The 18,709-nt window shown below is 38.7% G+C and overlaps 1 protein-coding gene across 1 annotated transcript in view; it reads left to right on the top strand.

Moving 5' to 3' along the window:
* The window catches only part of SLC2A9 (solute carrier family 2 member 9), a gene marked incomplete at its 5' end in the record, with an annotated part of 102,488 nt that overhangs the window by 40,032 nt on the left and 43,747 nt on the right, over positions 1-18,709 (top strand). The window contains 2 exons of the mRNA XM_035891125.1: positions 4,654-4,841; positions 10,571-10,681. Coding sequence (XP_035747018.1) covers positions 4,654-4,841; positions 10,571-10,681 — 299 coding nt within the window. The remainder of the gene's footprint in view (positions 1-4,653; positions 4,842-10,570; positions 10,682-18,709) is intronic.

The following is an 18,709-nucleotide window of genomic DNA, read 5'->3' as shown; positions in this document are numbered from 1 at the left end:
GGAAAGAAGGGAGAAAAATGCCTGACGTTTAACTGGTGTGATCCTTCTTCGTAATGCTCACCAGACAGTGGAGGAGAAATGGGTATTCAAGTGATTGAGGAGGATGACTTTGGAAGGAGACTGTTATGCAGTTGCTAGAGAGCAGTGGGAGTGAAGAGTAACAGGGATAGAAACAGGAAGAAAAAGAAAAACCTGCTGCTATAACTACATCAGGCAGGTTACCATCCAAGTTCTAGGACCGTAAGACAGGAATTTGACATTAGTTGTCTATTAGTTGCATGCCAAGTGGACCCCTGATCTGTGACTGTGGCCATGATGCAATATAAATTAAAACAGTTGTAGCAGTGTGATAAAACAGAACAGGTTTATGACTAACTACATTGGTTATAAACACTCTCAATTGGAGAGTTGATCCGTCTCTCTTGAAGAATACTGGGACAAGGAAGAAATCTGAATTTTCAATGCAGCTACAATAGCATGTCATGTAAATCAGTACTGGCGTTCAGCTGGCATCCCAGCTTGCCAGAGAAAAGAATATTGTTATGTCTTAAGGGTCAAATAACTTAGACATAATGTCACAGTAATATCTGTTGGTGACGTACAAAATCCATTCATCTAGTATGTTCAGCCATGCATTAAAACTCCCATGCTTACGAAAAAAGCATTACAGCAGGTGTTACGAGAAGCATAGATTTAAATTCTTAGAAAGGTGCATTAGAGTTGATACCTTTTGATGTGATAAAAGAGTGAGACCATTCCTAATTTTAAAAAGCATGTAGCTAATCTTTTACAGAGCCCTTCATGGGGCCCACATGGACAGCAGAGACATTAAAACCAGCATTATGGCAGGAACAAATTGCTGCAAATTCAGTGACTAAATGAAGTTGTTATGGCTGATAACAAGGACTTACATGACTTTTTTTTTTTTTTTGCTTAGCTGTGCTTTTTTATGTCTCAGCATTATAAGCTATGCTTATGGGAAAGGAAGAGGCAGCCATGAGCACTGCACTTCCTGGCTTATGGCAGAGACTCCAGCTCAGACAGTTGCCAGCTGCCAAAAGCTGGAGTGATTGTGGTGTGTCTTGTTTTTAAGCTTTTCTTAAACCTCCTGTCTTTTACAAAGGATAATTGGTTCACTGGTCCTTTGATACAACTCGATTTACCAATTCTTGTGTTGTTTTTGGGTGGCATGTGGATATTTTGTTTTACCTGTACATCCAGGCTAGTTTCAAGTGAACCTGAACAGGCCTGTTTTGTATTGATGGTCTGTTAAAGCAGATGTAAGAACAGGTAAAGATGTAATCCCAAACTAGATGATAATTCACAGAAGGTCTGTGTGTTCCTTTACTTAGAAGAAGGAGGTGACACATCGGAAAAGCCTAAAGCCTTTTGCTTGCAGTTACATTTACTGAATTGGAATAGCAAATTTGAGATTTATTCTTAAACTTTTCTATGCTACATGCTAATAGTTAATTAATATTTTGCTAGATTTAAATAGCTATTTAAATCTCTTCTGGCAAGGTGCATCTAAATTATTATTTCGGTTATTTGGTACTGTAATAAAATCAGTGGTATATGAAAATAACTGGTTTTTCATTTTGCCAAATATTTTTGTGTTGACATGAAGTTACTACAGGGAAATTACTACATATCCAATGCAAAAGCATTGAAGTTGGGTGAACTTTTTGCAAGCATTGAGGCAAACAGTGAGGCACCCATATGTCTACTGCTGCTCAGAAAAGCAGCCACTGTTTTGAAGACAGTACCGACCTGATTTCATTCCGAATTTTGAACCACTTTCAAATGTTTCACCTTCACTTAACTGAGATGATTAAAAGCTGGTGGTGTAAACGGAAGGGTTTCCTATCTCCATTCTGACTGGAACCATCCACTTCTTTTGCTATTTATAAAGGCAGTGTGCCAGCTTTTGAAAGACGAGCACCTAGGACCTTCCGATCCAAGGGAATGAAAAAGAAATCTGGAAAAGGTCTGAAAGTTGCTAGAACTCTGTAATTCCTTAGATGGTTTTAAGCGTGACATGAAAATAAGACTTCCCCATAGAGAGAAGTAGCCAGTCAGGGAGGGAAGTGAGTCAGTGCAGTGGGGCGAGGAACGACTGCGGGGCTTCTCAGTGCCAATAATGAAGGGGTTTAAAATGTAAAATTAATAGAATTGAACATCGCACATTGAAAGGCCTTTGAGTCTTCCCATCTCCCTGCTAATGCAGAATTTATTTCTGCATTAATTATGTATAAAATTGTGATTCTTACTGTACTGAAAAACTGCTAATGGAAGAAAATTAAAGATATGTTGAGTAGCAGGAAAACATGTTTTTCCAAGACTGAGTTTTGTCTACTCAAAACTATGCTTATACAGCATAGCATGTTCCTAGAATTTCTTGGCTTGTTGGTAATTTTAAGTATCTGCTGAAGTTTCCTAGTGGCATTTACATCTCTGGTCCTAATATCATGGAGGGAAGAAAAAGAAAGCAGGTATCTATTTTTCTTGCCTTCTACTCAGTAATTTCGGTAATTGCAGTTTTTTACTTCCTGGTCCCTCTAGAAACATAGCAAGCTCCCTTATGCAGAAAAGACAGATTGCTTTCTTTTTTAAGGACAGGAAAAATAAATAAAATTGTGCACTGACCTAATTCACACTGATAAACCAGATGCTTAAAAATCTGAGAGAATCAAAGAAGAGTATGGTGATATATGTCTGGTTGTTGTTTGCATCTTTATCTGAATTTTTTCTTTATCAGTGCTCTAATAATACTGAGGAAAGTGTAATTTAAGCGTGAGACGTTGACTGTAACATACCATAGGAACACATTGTTCTAATTTTACATTTCTTATTATAGTCTTCAAATACATCACACTCATTTTAACAAGCTTTTAGCATGTCATTTAATAATAAGTGGGTGGTGGCACAAGGACAAAACTCAGCAGCTTAAATTCTGGGATTTGAGGTCCGAATTTGTTAACCTATTCCTGATTGTAAGGCCTACGTGAAAAGATAAATTTCATGCTGTTTCCGAAGGATTTAAAAATTCTGACCTCCCCTCTCCTAAGAGAGAAACTGGATATCAGAATAAATAAACGTTATGAATTGACTCAACACCCAGAGGTGGTCAGTGTTCATCCCTTAAAAACTCATCCTTCTTGTTAAGCAGGGTCACGCAGAGCCCATTAGAATGCAGTAGATGTGCTTACTGCATCTGAAAATCTTGGCTAATAGCTCAAGTTCATTCCCTGTGCTGCCAGACTGGGAGCAGGCAGAGCGCACAGCTTTGTACATTCACCAAAGGGATGGAGAAGGATGCTCCGGGGCAGCCACCGGTTTATTTGTGTGACCTCTCCCTCGCAACATTGAAATGGCACTACTTGGCCTTTTCACCTACTGGGTAAAGTTAAATTTTATAACTATAAAGCCTAAATGGAGTCCAGGCGTTTTAATTGTGACTAGTCAGTGACTCTGGCTTTCTTAACCATCCAAGTCCTTTCTATGATCCCAAAGAACGTATAGTTACTGAAAAATGCGAAGATCGTTTATTTATAGGCAGTATTATGCAAAGCCATGGATAAGAGAAAAATGGATTTGGCTCTTAGGAGAACTAAGTCAAGTTATTCACTTAATAAAAATAACAATTTTAAGTGACCTGCTGTGTAAAGGATTGTTTTTAGAGTTAGCATCCTACTGGGTTGCACAGCCTTGTTGCATGGGTATGTGTAATGTAATTGTTTCTCTGCAGTCATTCCGAGATGCTGAGCATTTTAGACATCTCTTAAAAACCCAACCCCTGGGGTATGTTCATAAGATTGTGATGAAGGTATCATCAGCGTATACGGTATCTGTAAAACAAGGTTGATAGAGATGCACCACCTCCATCTGTCTGTACTACCTCTTGGAGGAGGTGTGAGATGGAAAGCTTTTATTATTCACTGTAGAAGGGTATCTCAGGAAGTCACTAATGTGCAATAATATGATACTAAATGGTGTTCTTCTGGGGTGAAAATGTTAGTTGTTTGCTTACATTTGCCAGGTAAATTCACTCTCGTGTCTCCAGCATTGACAAATAGAAAGTCTTGAACTGCTCTGGGTAATTCTTTCTAATTTTAATCATGTTGACATAGTGAATTGTTGTCTATATGCTAGTAAAAACAAGAGGTGATATGAAGAATAATAGCTATTCCTTTCGAATGTCTGCCTTTTCTTCGTTTACCACTTACATATGGTTTTACATGTTATTACTTCTCTATACAATCTGTCTATAGCAATGAAGCCTGCTATATTGTCTGGCTACAGAAGTAGCCAAATCAAATAACGTTGAAAACTGCTTTGCTGTTAAACCCTTTTTTCAGATCCCACGGGGTTTTGACTCTGCACTGGACCTTCAGCTATATTATATATGAAACAATATAAGGAGAGATTTGGTAGGGTGCCAAATAATTTATATTCTTGTTGTAGTTTCTGAGACCAATTGCAGGGATGAGCCAGATTATACCCAGAGCAGAATGATATTGTTGGCAGAAGTATAATTAAGTTGTAGCCCATGTATGTCTCCTGTTTGTCACACATTTCCATTTCTATGAAACAAGTCTGTTATAAATGCACATAGTGCATTTATAAACTAAACTACATGTCCTGTCTTTGTAGCATTTCAGACCTTCCTTGGGAAAGACGACGTGTCTCATGAAGTAGAAGAAGTTTTGGCAGAGTCTCGGGTCCAAAGAAACACCAAGTTAGTGACAGTACTTCAGCTCCTGAGAACCCGCGCTGTGCGTTGGCAGGTCATTACCGTGGTCATCACCATGGGCTGCTACCAGCTCTGCGGACTAAATGCTGTAAGTGTCCTTCTTCAGGCCATGGCATCTCCTGGGGCGCTCCTTTCTTTCTTTTTGATACAAGGTTTGTGCTATACCATTTGGCAACCTCTATGACTTCCTATTTTTGGCTGTTTCTTATTAGTAATGATTTTGTTACACCAGCATGTGGTAAAGGTCCACAGAAAGCTGCATTGTTTGGGATTTTTTTTAAGCAAAAAAGCAGGGGAAGCTATGTTGGGTTAACTTTGGAGGAATACATGAAAAGGTAGCACAGATCAGCAAAGAGTGTGCAGCTTCTGCTTCTGATACTCAGATTCTCTGTTCCTGTTCAGTTAAGATCTGGTCTGATAGGTAAACTTGCTCTTCAGTAGACATTTCTGCTTGGATTAATTCAGTTTTGTACTTAAGCAAAAGTTCCTGTAAGTGATTTTAAGAGGTTGCACTGGGTGTTTGATTTTTGTTGTTGTTCCATACAATTTGAAGAATAAGCTGTGTTTCAGTATGCCTTTCTTGGAAAGTGGAGCAAAAGAGGAAAAAAGGCACAAACCAGTCAATAACAAGAAGTCTTGCTGACCATTAATGTGTCGGAGGCTAATAGATATCAAAGTCTCCTCTTCCATCTGTCTGAGCCTATGGCATCACCTAGGAGAGGGTCACAGGACAATTTAGATTGGAAGGAGGTCGTATGGTCCAACCCCCTGCCCAAAGCTGGACTGACTTCAGGGTGGACTCAGGCTACTGAGGGCTTTGTGCAGGTGAGTTATAAATGTCTCCAAGGTTGAGGAGTCCACAACCTCCCTGGGAAACCTGTGCTGGGTGTTTTCACCACTTACACTGTGAAAAGCATTTTCTTTATATCCAGCCAGAACTTTCCTTGCTGCAGCTTGCGACATCAGGGTTAGATGCTTTACATTGCACAACACGGATGTTCTTATGAAGCGCCTCAGAGCAAAAGGGCTTTTTGTCATAGTTCAAAGGCGTTAATTGCTTATGTATATGAAAGGCAGTACTACCGCTGCTGAAAGAAGCTCTCACTGTGGCTTTGTGCATTACAGTATCCTTCAGCTATTTTTTTTCCCCCAGGGCAGTGATAAGTAAATGCTTCTGAAATCCAAGACAACTAGTTCAGGCTTATCTTGGGTATCTCTGTAGCTTTAAAACTCCTAATACAAAGTAATTTGTCCAAGACTGTTAGAGAGATTAATGCAATTAGAACTCTGGTATCTAAAAGTTTTTAACAAAATACTAGGAGGAAGCTAGAAGATTTTTTAGTTGTGTGGAGTAAACTATAAAAATTTTTGTATAGGTGGTGTTTTCTTCTAATTGTAGGATTTCAGTGCTAATGGCAGGCTATTTTGTTCCTCATCGTGGATACTTTTTTAAGAAAAGAAATGGAATTGTCTTGTCATCCAGTCTTTCTAAGATTTATCAATGTATAAGTGAAATAAAATGACTCTTAAAGTAAGAAACAGACTGTTAAAATAATGAAGCATATTGCTTAAAAAAGAAGAGAATGCCACAGCTAAATTTTCAGGGGAAAGGGTTTTGTGGCTTTGAGGATGTTTAATAGATGATGGAAATTGTCTGGTATCCCATGGTAGAACAAGCCACACTTTTATAGCTTGAGGGGAGGCGTGGAGGGATAGTGAGATATGTCCAGTCCAAAATGAACACCAGAATTGTTTTAAAGTGTCGTTAGGTGGCCACTTTGTGAAAATGCGCCTCAGAAAACCTCTTCTTGTCAGGAAACCTGTGTATTAAGTTGGCTGGTTTAAGCCTTACCTTTTTTTTATTATTACTTTGTTTCTCCTCCCATATAATGCCACTAAACATGAAAAAAAACCTATTCACACAAATTTATATTCTGAAATAGATTTTTTTAAATAGTTCATCCAGGAAAAACAAACAAAGTATAAGAGAGGTCAAGAGAAATAGTTGTACCAGTTGATTAAGAGACCAGGTTTCAATTCCTTGTCTCTTCTGCGTGGCTTTCCTGGCTGATCTTACTCAAGTCACCTGAAGATTAGAGGGCAGGTACAGGTGTGACAGAACCTGCTGACCCCGGGTCTTGGTTAGCCTGGTTGCATCTGAGCTAACCTGCTGGGTACGAGCCAGCGTCAGCAAGGTTTAACTGCCTGCAGACGCTTTCTTCTAACTCGCAGCTCCCATAATTTGCTTTGTCTATAGTGCCCCGTTAGTCAGTCTGGTCTCTTCCACAACTACCATCTGGGCAGGGCATATGGGAAAGTTGGACTTCTTTCAGGCGAGAGTCTCAGGTCAGTCTCCGGGGAAATTACCAACTGCTAGACTTCTGTAATCATCCTGCTGGTATCTGGGAACACTTGCTTCCTTTTAAGGTTTTTACTTTACCATAAAAATTTGTTCTGCTTAAAACCAGTGCATTTGTTGGTTTCCACACGGAACAGAAATAATGGTGAAGCCTTGATCATATTAATGTATTAAATTATAATGAAATTCTGGACAGTCTGACCTAAACTGACATAAATAAATGAAACTGTATTAGTCTCTCTCTTTTCATCTAATAAAATTTATCCATGATACAAATCGTTCATAATAAATTTATTTATCTTCCGCCATTGTAACTGAGTTCTAAAGAAGACACAAAATGACAGTGAAGTTCTCACTGGTGAACTTTATCCTTTTTCATGTCAAGAAATATACTGTACTACGTAGAGCTTTAAGAGAGTCATTCCCAAGTGGGATCCCTAGGCTTCGGTGGGGTCTGGCCTTAAGGTAGAGGGCTGTATTTCAAATGGCAAGAAATCATGATGGGAATAGGGGTCCATGCAGCAATGCATGTTTTTGTCTGCAAAACATCTACCATAGTGTGTTCTTCACATTTGCTATGGAGAAGACCTGGCATCAGGTAGTGTAGGAAGGGATGAGTATGCAGTGTGCAACACATGGTGTATGTCTGTGGTGTTGCCCATCTTTTTTTTTTTTTTGCTGTTTTCCTGTTGAAGACTTGAATTTCTTAGAAAGAAGTGTATGTAGGGAGCTGGATGAGATATAAAAGGACTGGAAATTTGAGTCAATGCTAGAGGGGTCAATGGTGTGAGAAAGTTTGGGACCACTGATAATGCATAACATGTGCCACTTTAAGCTAAGAGCTTATAGGAGTAAAACTTTATGATAAGCAAAGAAAGCAACTTTCATGCAGCTAACTGTAATCTACAGACAAGAATGCTAAAATGTTACCTCCAAAGTCACAGAAATCAGACTGTTCCTCATGGCAGCTGTTTAACTGACCAAAGTGGCGAAGTTTTACTTGAGCCTGTGAAGCAGCAGCAGCCCACCATGGACATAGGAAGCCAGATTTCCCTGTGTTGATTTGGACTCGACAGTAGTTGTTTCTGTGGTTTTGGACCTTCTGCCCTATTTTCCATTCCATTCTTTCATTCCAAAGCTTTTAGCATAATCATTAGTTAATTTTGTTAGCTAATGAAATCATTAGCTAATAAAAACCTTGTCAGAAAAAGAACTTAAATGAAAGTAGCTATCATTAGCCTAGAAAGTTTGTCTCAGTAATATCCTAGAGCAATGCATTTCCCTGTTTAATGACACACAGGCTGAAAAACATTCACTTCTGTTGTTTTGAAATGCGTACATCTTGTTATTTTTTTACCCTGATTTATTTTTGTGCTGCTACGGAGCCTAATAAGACAGTGAACTTCATCCTGTCTTTGCTCTGCCAGTTTTTTGATCTAGCTGGTTTACTGGCACTCTTAGCATCAATGGTCAGTCATGCTCTTCTGTGAGACCACTTGTGAAACGTCTTACGTTCCAGTTGTTCCATTCGGACAAATTGCATTCAGGACTTGTCTGATTAAGAGGCGCTTTGGCCTCTTTCTTCTCTTTCAAGGTCTGCATACCTGCAATATCACCATCGTTTTTAGAAGCTCTACCTGCTATGTAAAACTGATATTAAGAATGAAACACCTAAATTACATGGTTTCTAACTTTCATTGCATGAAATTTTCAATCTTGTAACTTGTCGTATATTACTTTTGTCATGGTTTTGTGCTACCTTGAGTTCCTATATACTGGATAGGAGTATGGGATGTGAATAGGTTGTCAGAGTACTGGGTCCCCAAAAATTTATCAGTGGGCATAAACATTTCAGTGGGAATTGGGAGCTGATCCTTGGTTTTGCTTCAGTGTGTGCTCTGTATCAGCAAGGCTAATGAAATGCACAGTTAACACCAGCGCACGCTGCGTGAAGGAGGATTACTTCATACAGAGAAGTTTGCTTCTATCGCTTACTGTCACTGCGTCTATTCTGGTGAGAGCCAAGGTGCCAGCAGGAGGCATAAAAGTCTTCAGTCAGCTTTTCTTTATCTGCAAGGTGTTATAGCTGACTTCTTAGTACTTGGTATTTTATTTTACTTTTGGTTTATGTAAGATGAGTTGGATTTTTCTCTTCGGTCTGGGACAAGCCGCTTTGCTGAAGGGCTAGTTGGGAATTTAGAATTACTTTTTTTTTTTTTTTTTTTACAAAGCTGATGAGTTAGTAGCTTGATGAACAGATGCAGCATGTGCATAATACACTGGCACGCAGCAGGGCTTTCTCCATGAGATCAAAACGCTTCCATTCATCAGACAAGTCTTTTCTTTAGCTGTGCTTGCCCTGTTAGGGCTAGTCACATGGACAGCATATGGGGAAAAAAATATCACTGCTACTTTTATGCTTAGTGCCATTATTATCTCTGGCTTTCAGTTTTGTTGTCACAGGTAATCAGCTGTAGTTTAGAACTTTATTTTCTTCAGATAATCAGTTGTTTCAATTGTTTTTCATCTTCTGTAGTAAATCAGTTGGCTTTTCTCTCTCCAAGGCAGTCTCTACTTGTTGCGTCCTTTGGGCAGCCAAAATCATTGGCTAGTTCTTTATTGTCACCTTGAGTCCAATGGTATGGTTTTCAGACTTCATCTGTGATGTGAGTGGGGCTTTGATACTTACCAGACTTGTTATTTTAAAGTATTACCACTATATAGTCTCTCTGGATATCATCACCACTGCATACGGTTTTACTGACCAAACACAAAAGTCTTCGTCTAAGCTGGTAGCCCCATACTCTCTGTGTTTCTCTCCAGTAGTGACAGCTCCTTCTGGCCAATGATTCATTTCATCCTAAAAGCAGCTCTTTTGCTTTTCACCAAGCAACTCTCACTCTAAAAGTATCTTTTCTTTCTGCTGATAATAAAGAGAGATTAGGGTGATGGCTTGACTGCAGATGTCCATGCTGCAGTGAGGTTAAAGTGAGATAAATCTCACACCTTCTGTCCAAAAAGGAGCAGGTTCTGCAGTGCCTCTCAGCATCTCTTTCCTGTTCTCTCCTCTTTTGTTACCTACCATTGAAGTATTCCGTAAAGCCACCCAAAGCTGCTTTTTAACCAGTGTAGCTCAGCCACATGAAATCTATTTGTATCCTCTTGTTCAAGCTTAAAGTGAGTTTCTTTGATTTACTCCTAAGTGAATTAAGGTAAATTGAGTTAAAGCTGCTTGTAATTCTGCCTGGGTCTGCAAGCAGTACAGCTGTGTTGTGACTAATGCACCTGAGGTTTGCACCTTCCCTTCATTTGTTGTCCTGCCCAGCCCTTGGTCATTTGGGAGTGCTCAGTTTTTTAACAAGTCTGGTCTCTGGCAGATCAGATGCTCGAACTGAACACCAGTATATTGTAGTTCAAGCCATAATAATTAATAACTCATTTTCTTCTCTCTGATACAGATCTGGTACTACACAAACAGCATCTTTAGCGAAGCTGGGATCGATCATGAAACAATCCCCTATGTTACCCTAAGTACTGGTGCTGTTGAGACTGTGGCTGCTGTTTTTTCTGTAAGTATGGTTATAAAAATCCATTAATGTTCTTGATATTTATGTTACTGATTTTATTTCCTTATACAGGTTAAAATATAAGCAGAATAGTATATTGAGGATTAAATGTAATGGCTGATAAAGCAATTGAAAATGTTATTTTTAGGTTTAATCCTAAACCTGGTTTTGTGGCTTGGGAATTTTGTTTTAAGAAGATGCTCTCTAGTTTTAGTTGTATAAAAGGAGCACAGAAAGTTGATGTATCCTGAGGTGCTTTGTATGAATGAAGAGCAAGAAGGCAGGAACAACAAGGCCCAAAGTATATTAAGTGATGACTCATAAATGATTTCACCTGGTAGGATGACTTTACCTGGTAGCAGTTTATTCGCATCTCAGAGCCTTCTTCTGTACCTGCTGGGAAGTCATTTAAAAATATGGGAGTAAATGTTTGTAACTCAGCTCATTGGAGAAGCAAGCCAGCCACTAGAGCAAGGTTGTCCCATTCTGCTATCTCATTCACCGAGGGCAAGCAAGCATCCTTTCATAGCACTCTTAAGCAGGTTGTGTACCTCTGCTATGCACTGAACGTAGAAGAAGATGTTAAGAGAAAAAACTATCCATGCACATTATTTTCTTTGCTATTTCAAACTGGAAAAGATGGGGAAAAAATATACACTAAATGAGCAAGCCAACCTGAAAGTCTTAGTAGGTGAATACACAATTATTTGCTAAAGGAAATACGTTTCTGTTTGCACTGCAATAAATCAGAAACAATGGAGAGGTCTTTGGAATGAAAAGTTGCAAACAAGCAAATACTCTTTCTTAGATTTTTTTTTTTTCTTCATATATTCTATACCAACTGTATTTGCACAAGACTGGGCACACCACAGAAGCATTTTTAAATGTCATAAGAATGATTTTGGTAAAAAAGTCTTTTCCAGTGGCAGAGCAACTGCTTATGACCTATAAGATGTTAAACTAAATCCAGCTATCAAGTATATTTTCTTATAGTCTAGGACATAAGGACACTCAAAGGTCACAGAGGTCTTCTTTTGATCTTTGTGAATTTCCACAAATCTATTTTGGGGTAAACCATCTTTTATTTTTTTTTAATTTAAGGGTTGTTCTTTTTAATAGGTGGAAATAGTGAAGTATGGAAATCCCTACCTCTTACAATTTCTTCTTTGTGATACTGCAGAAATGCTTCTTTGTTTAAGATATAGGTAAAAATAATAATGATAATTCTACCAGCGATTTAAGTGAAGAATACACCTCTCTCTTGTGGAAACGGATGAAAATTACATGGAGATGATTCCATGATATTAAAGCCATTCTATAAATAGGGTCTGTCATCTTTTCAGTTCCTTCTGTGCTACCAGTTCGCGGGGCTTATCCAGAGCACGCTCTTCATACATAACGAGGTGGATGTGTCTGCTTTGGTTCCTGGTATGTGTGGTAACTTTTTTTATGCCCAAAAGGAGTGTTTGTAATACTTTTTCTGTTTAAGCTACTTGCTGTGCCTCTGGAAATGCTCGTGTATTAATATCTCTCCTCCCTTCAAGTTTGCTCTTTCAGTTCAAGAGAAATGCTGCTTTGTAGCCTTAATTTTATTTCAGCAATCTTCATAAATGTTTCATTGCTGCTGTTTAAAGGAACAACAACATGATTCTTCAGTTGAAGGTTTTGCAGCTTCTCATTTCTAAAAGTAAATTCCTCTAAATTTTTCTCATGCCTAGAACTAAGGATGGGGTGATTTCCTCTGACTCTGAACCTCTCAGCTGCTCTTTTTGCCTTTTTTTTTTAAATGTATTTGACAGCATTAAATATTAAGTCAGGTGCATATGTCTTATGTATTAGAGGGAAGAAAGGAAGAAGCAGAAGAGAGCAAGGGGAGAACTTAATTTTCCTGGTATTTTTTTAATGTATTATGCTTGCTAGCAGAAACCCAATTTTACTAACAGTAAATTCCAGGATCTCAGTAGATATTCCTATCAGTAACTGGAATCATGTACCATCTCTGATCATTATACGTATGTTAGGTGGTCATGAGACTCTGTGCCTCAGTAAGAATACCTGGGGTTCATCCATTGATGATCCCCTTATGAATGCTAAAGGAAAAGATTGAAATAGATACATTTCACAGAGAAGCAAAGTAATATTTAGGAGATAAAATATCATTCAAACTGTGGAAAATTTTGAAAGTCTGCCTTTAATGTGTCTCCTGGGAGCATCAGCATTAATAGTAACAATCTTGATGTGTTCCTTGAGGAAGGGCAAACAGCATCCCATCTTTTTTGTAGCTCTGTGTTGCCTCAGCTCATTTGATATGCCTGCTAGTAGCATGCTTTGCCTACAGCTCCATCCCTCTTCTCTGGAGCAAAAGCCACATAAACAAGACATTGAAAAATGAAACATGTGCATCGTTGTTTTCCTGTCATTTATATAATTTGGCTGCAACTCCTGCTTACACCATCACTTCTTAGTTTACTTCATGAAATTCTTGTGTTGCAGCATTGCATACTTGGTGCCCTGGCTTCTCCCTGGGGAGCAATAGAAACTTTCTGTATGTTTTTTGGTTAACTGTAGACTTCTCCACCCATTGTACTGCACACAGATTCAGTTTAGAGGACTGGCTAGACAAGCTACTTGTTAATGAGAGGGCCCATTAATTTCTATTTGCTTTTGAAGAAGTTTGATATCCTCTGGAATGCAATACTAAATAGATTTCCTACTCATAGACGTGTCACAGCAGTAAGTTACCTCACCTGATGCCATGCTTTAAAGCAGGATGGACTATACATAAATAACTCCCTGGTAAATACGTGTTTATTAGAAGTCTGTTCTTTAAAGTCTACAGTAAGGGGACTCCACAAACTTAGTTATTCTTTAGTAAGATTGGTTAGTGTGGCTTTTCTGTAATTTTTAGTATCTGAGGTTAATTTAATTTAGTTGTTGACTTACTCTTAGAAGACAGAAAGAACAATTTGCCAGGGCTTCTTATTGGCAAAGCAACAGGCTGAATGGAAAGGGAGACAGAAGTAAGCGTGTGAAAAGGTTCTTCCCCCTCTTGCTCCATGAAACCAGCATAGAACAAAAGGGAATGTTATTCAAATTAAGCCTCCCGTGCCCAATTTTGCCATCTGTGGCACCAGATTTGGTCCTTATATAATGTTCACAGAAAAAGATTAGCTATGGCTATATTAAGATTACACCTTGAGCATCTCCCATAAGGTGATGCATCAAGGTGTTACTAATGTGCCTTCCAAAGCTTGTGACAGAGGAAAGCCGTGTGAAGCCTGGAATTGGTTAAAATATAATTCAGTAGTAGACCAGAAAAGAATATAGGAAATCATTTGCAGTATCACACAGAAATCAAGGAAGCCAGCTTTCTTAGGTGAGATGATGAATTCTGCTTTGGGATGTCATGAAAAGGGGCTCTCAGACTTCTGTGTTTCTTTAAACGTTAATAGACGGTAGCATACAAGAAGGGATTCCCTGCTTAGGGTGTGGCACATCCTGAAACAAGGGAGCTCCAGACACTTCAGTAAGTGTCCTCATCCCTAACACATTTCCTCCATGGCATCCAAAGGGTAATGCAAGATATCTCCGTTGAAACCCTGTGGCTCTCCTGGGGTCAGAACAGGAAGAAATACATTGCGGTGACAGCCAGTGGAAAAAAATGGGGTGACAAATACTTTCAGCTCAAGGGTTCTTAGGAAGTTTTGCTATAATTTGATTTTTAGTAAGACTTTCAATGCAGTCCCATGTGACATTGTTCGCACTAGGTCAGAATCAGCCTTCACCTACCCATAATCCCCAATAGGCTGTAAGTAGGGAAGAGTACAAGAATGGGTCAAACATGGCATTTTCCCCTTTTGCTCCCCTCACCCTGACAAGCTGTTGCTCAAGGAGTACCAGAATTAGAAGGTAATATCTTAGTCTTCCAATTGCCTTGATAAGAATTTTTTCTTTGAATTTGTCTAGTTACTTTTCATCTTTTGTATGTTTTTAGAAACCACAGATACATAAAGCAGTGAATTTCACAGTTTACGTATCATATGAGAAAGTCCCTCATGTTGAGATTGGAGAGTATAAGGTACAGTAGCTGTGGGCTGGATGGTTGGCTCCCTGCAAAACTTCTTAGGGAGCAGCAATCAACACTTCACTGTCATACAAAGAAATATCAAGTGAGATACTGTGGTGGTTTGCCCTGGATCAATTAATTATAAAAATATCCATTAATAATATGGTAGAGGTAACAAAGAGCCTTTTATAACTGACTGTGTCATCCAAAGTCTCCAAAGGGAGAAACTCAAAAGTATTTGAAAAAACTGTAGAAAATCATAAGAAATTGGACATGTGGCCTGAAATCGGTAAGATGAAATTCAGCAAGGAAAGGTACCCACTTTGGGAAGGAAAAAATCATATGCACAAATACAAAATGTCATGTGGAACTGTGTCAAAAGGCTGACTGAAGTCAAAATCTATCATGTTTTTCATTTTCTTTCTATCAACTCAGCTGCCACCCCAATAGTGAAAGTAGTCACACCAATCTGCACTGAGCAAATCTGTTTTGACTGTTCTTATCACCTTACTCTCCTCTAACTGCTGTCAGACGGTTTGATCCGTTAATAATTCATCCTAGTGTTTTAGTGGGGCAGGAAAGCCAGACCCTGTCTTCCTTCTCCCTGCATAAAAGAAGATAGGTGCTCCATCTGGCCAGATCCAGAGCTCCCACGCATTGCTGTTGACTCGCAAGATTTCTGGGATTTTCATTAATCATCATTATGAAAGCCTCATTTTAACTAATAAGTTGTGAGGTGAAAAAATAGTCTTTGGTCAATATGCTACTGCATGTTTTGGGGGGAAAAAGTTACCTGGCAGCAAAGACTGTTAATTTTATCCAAGAGAAATATTTATGCAGCTCATCGTCTATAATTTTTAAGAAGCCATAAGTAGTTGCCTACATGAGCAAACAGCTGGCTTCCAAAATTGCCTACCACACTAATTTGTTTGGCCAATATAAAATTTCAGTTACATGATTTTTTAGATGATTTACATACGCTTTGCTGAGTCCTATGAAAGCACTGCTAAATATGTCTAATAAGTGAAATCCAAAAAACTACTCAGTGATTCATTTGGAATATAAGACACTGAATTCTTTTAGATGCAGGGAGTCACTAATTACTCCCTAGTCACAAATTCATCCTCATTTCAGATCTCAAATGTAAATGCGTGCAAGCTTTATGGAGCAGATTTGAGTGGAAAAATACTCGGATTTATGTCACTGTATTGGGCAAAATGTGAGCAGAAAGAATCAGCAGTACAAAAAAGAGATACTGACCGAGCAGCTTTCCAGACCATGGTCTTTGTCGATGGTCAGAATACATGTGGGCACGTTTTCACTGCAGGGTGAATTGCAGAGTGTGACTGTGTTAATGCATGCTACCTTAATCCACAAGTGGTCAATGGGATCGGTTTTAGATAAAGACATTATTTCTTCTTAATAATTTTATTACACTTGGGCTCTTGGGTAGACAAACATTACACGTGTTGAAGTAACCATGTAGTAGTGCCTTCTGGGAGAACAAGTTTCCTTATGGAGACCCAAGAAATAGTGGGTTAGAGACTGCATTTGTGTAGTACAAATCCTTCTGCAGGATATATTCAGAAATTGAAAGTTTTGAAGACTTATCTCTTGCTTTTGCGTATTAAAAAAAAATTCGTTTTGAGTAGGTTTTTTCCACAGTCTCTTCAAGGCGATCTGCATCATCAGGGCATTCAAATACCATCATTAGAAAATACAGCACCAACCATGGTAATCTGTCATAGATTGAGATCAAGATCTAGTCTAGCTTTTGTAACATGAACCTGACACAAGTCAAAACTTAGTGCTTTTAACAAATAAATCATCAACAGGAGGAGCTTTGCTTCAAAAATATCTACGATTTACAGAGATATAATAGGAATAAGGTAATGGGGTTTCTTTGTGCTGCCCTAAGGGCTGTTCCCAGGCACTGCTGAGGTGAAAGCAGCTGGCTAGAGCGAGTCCCTGCCTAGGTTACATCTTGGTGGTGCTGGTCTGGCAGGCACTGAGTGTGAAGACCCTCTTCTGTGAATGGAAAATTTCACTGCCAAGTGAAGCTGATTAAGGATTCTTTACTACAAAATAATTTAGACTGAGCTTAGAAGCTTAGCAATCAATTCCACCCTTTGCTGACAGTAATGGCTAGCCTGGTAACTATAGAAGATGTGTAGGATCTTATCCTGTCATGGCATTAACACAGATACAGGCAAAGGGATGTGAGAGTCAGGGTAGGCACAGATTTATTTAAGGCTTGTGCTTATGGGGTCAAACTTGGTGCTAGGCTGCTAAATTCCAATTTAGGTACTTAAATAAAATAACCCATTTCTTTGTTTTACAACTGTATAATTCATACAGTAGATAAATGGATATACATAAAAGTATGAATCAAAAAGCAATTTGTAATCCTCAGTCTTCTGTTCCTCTCCTCTTTCCTGCGCGCGAGATACTACACATTGTGTCATAAACAGAGCTGGCAGTGATATGAATGTGGTTATCCATTTTAATCCTGCTATTTAAAATGGAAATAACACAGAGTTAGCGTGTCAGTCTTACTCAGACCTATATCCAAAATACGTGAGAAAAAAAGTTGTGGCTACTCGATGTCGGCATATAGATCAAACTTCTTTACAGAGCTGAGACATCAGGAAAGTCTAATAGTTTTCTTACTATAATTTAGGGCCAGGAAATAAGTAGAGAGTAGTATTCAGTTACCTCCCATTTGGGCTGTAGAACTTGCTTACACATTCATTTTATCCAGAGAAGCTTGTCTGAAGCTTGTCTGATCGTTTTTAATGCACTTTTTTAATGCACTCTGTTTTCCTTAAGTCACGCCAGTATTTGCAACTGACTCAAGTGAAATGATTGACATTTGCTTTTTTAACTTTATTCACAAGTGTTTTCTGCCAGACAAAAGTAAGTTGTGTGAACTGTTAACTTGGTTTGCATATCAGTTGCCTTATTATCACCAAACGTTTGTGTTGAGAGAATTTTGGTTGCAATTTTGTTTTACACATTTTCAGTAATTTCAGCTGTGTTAATTATCATGACTGAGTATAGGCTTCTACAAATGCATGTTTATGATCACACATAAATAAGTATCAGCCTACACAATTTGGCACATAGCTCAGTGTGCTGTCACAGAAAACAGTTGTAAGTTTCCTTTTTTGACTGTACTTGAGCATATACTGAATTTCTTGTTATTTCATTTACTCTACCCTATAGTATATTTTGACTTGTTATAGGTCTTCAATAGGTAACAGTTACCAGCGCATAGCAGTGGAGCATTCAGAACTATAAATACTTGAAAACTGGTGAATCATCTTCCACTTCTTATGAGTCACAAGCATCTTAGTGGGTTTTGCAAGTTAACAAGTTTTGGATTTGTATAATCATAACTAAAAATGAAGTTGTCTGTTTATAACCTCAAAACCAGCACTTTTTTTTTTCACCAGTGAAACTTGCTGTTATAGAAGACTTTAGGCCTTTCTTTTCAAGTATTTGCTGACACTTCAGAGTTTATCTGAACTTTTTTTTTTCATGAAGAAAAGGGGAATAAACAATTCAACAGAGAAATTTGAGGTACTGATGTATTGTCATAGGTTTTTTTTAAGAAAGCCTCAAAAATAAATCGCATTTCAGTTAGAAATAGACTACAAGTAGACCTAACCAGCTTGACAGCCTGGCTGTTGAAGTGTCTGTGTGCTTAAATGATTCAAAAAACCTTTCTGGCCTTGACTGTGCCTCCTCCGAGGCTTTTCCATTGTGGATTGGCTCCCAGTTGAACAGCTTTGACCTGCCAGTGTGGCCCTGGGATGCTTCTGCATTGCCTCCTGAGCAGCAAAGCCACAGACCCGTGTGTTTCCAAAACCCCCCATGCTGCCTTTCAGGAGACCACAGCCTTGTAACTTATAACCAGGTAGGGAGCGTGGTTGGGATTGTTGTGCTTGGCTTTTCATGAGCTT

Source organism: Egretta garzetta, unplaced genomic scaffold (assembly GCF_000687185.1).
Source record: "Egretta garzetta isolate BGI_Z169 unplaced genomic scaffold, ASM68718v1 scaffold193, whole genome shotgun sequence".
In the NCBI taxonomy this organism is placed as follows: Eukaryota; Metazoa; Chordata; class Aves; order Pelecaniformes; family Ardeidae; genus Egretta; species Egretta garzetta.
This window is presented reverse-complemented; position numbering and strand designations above follow the sequence as displayed.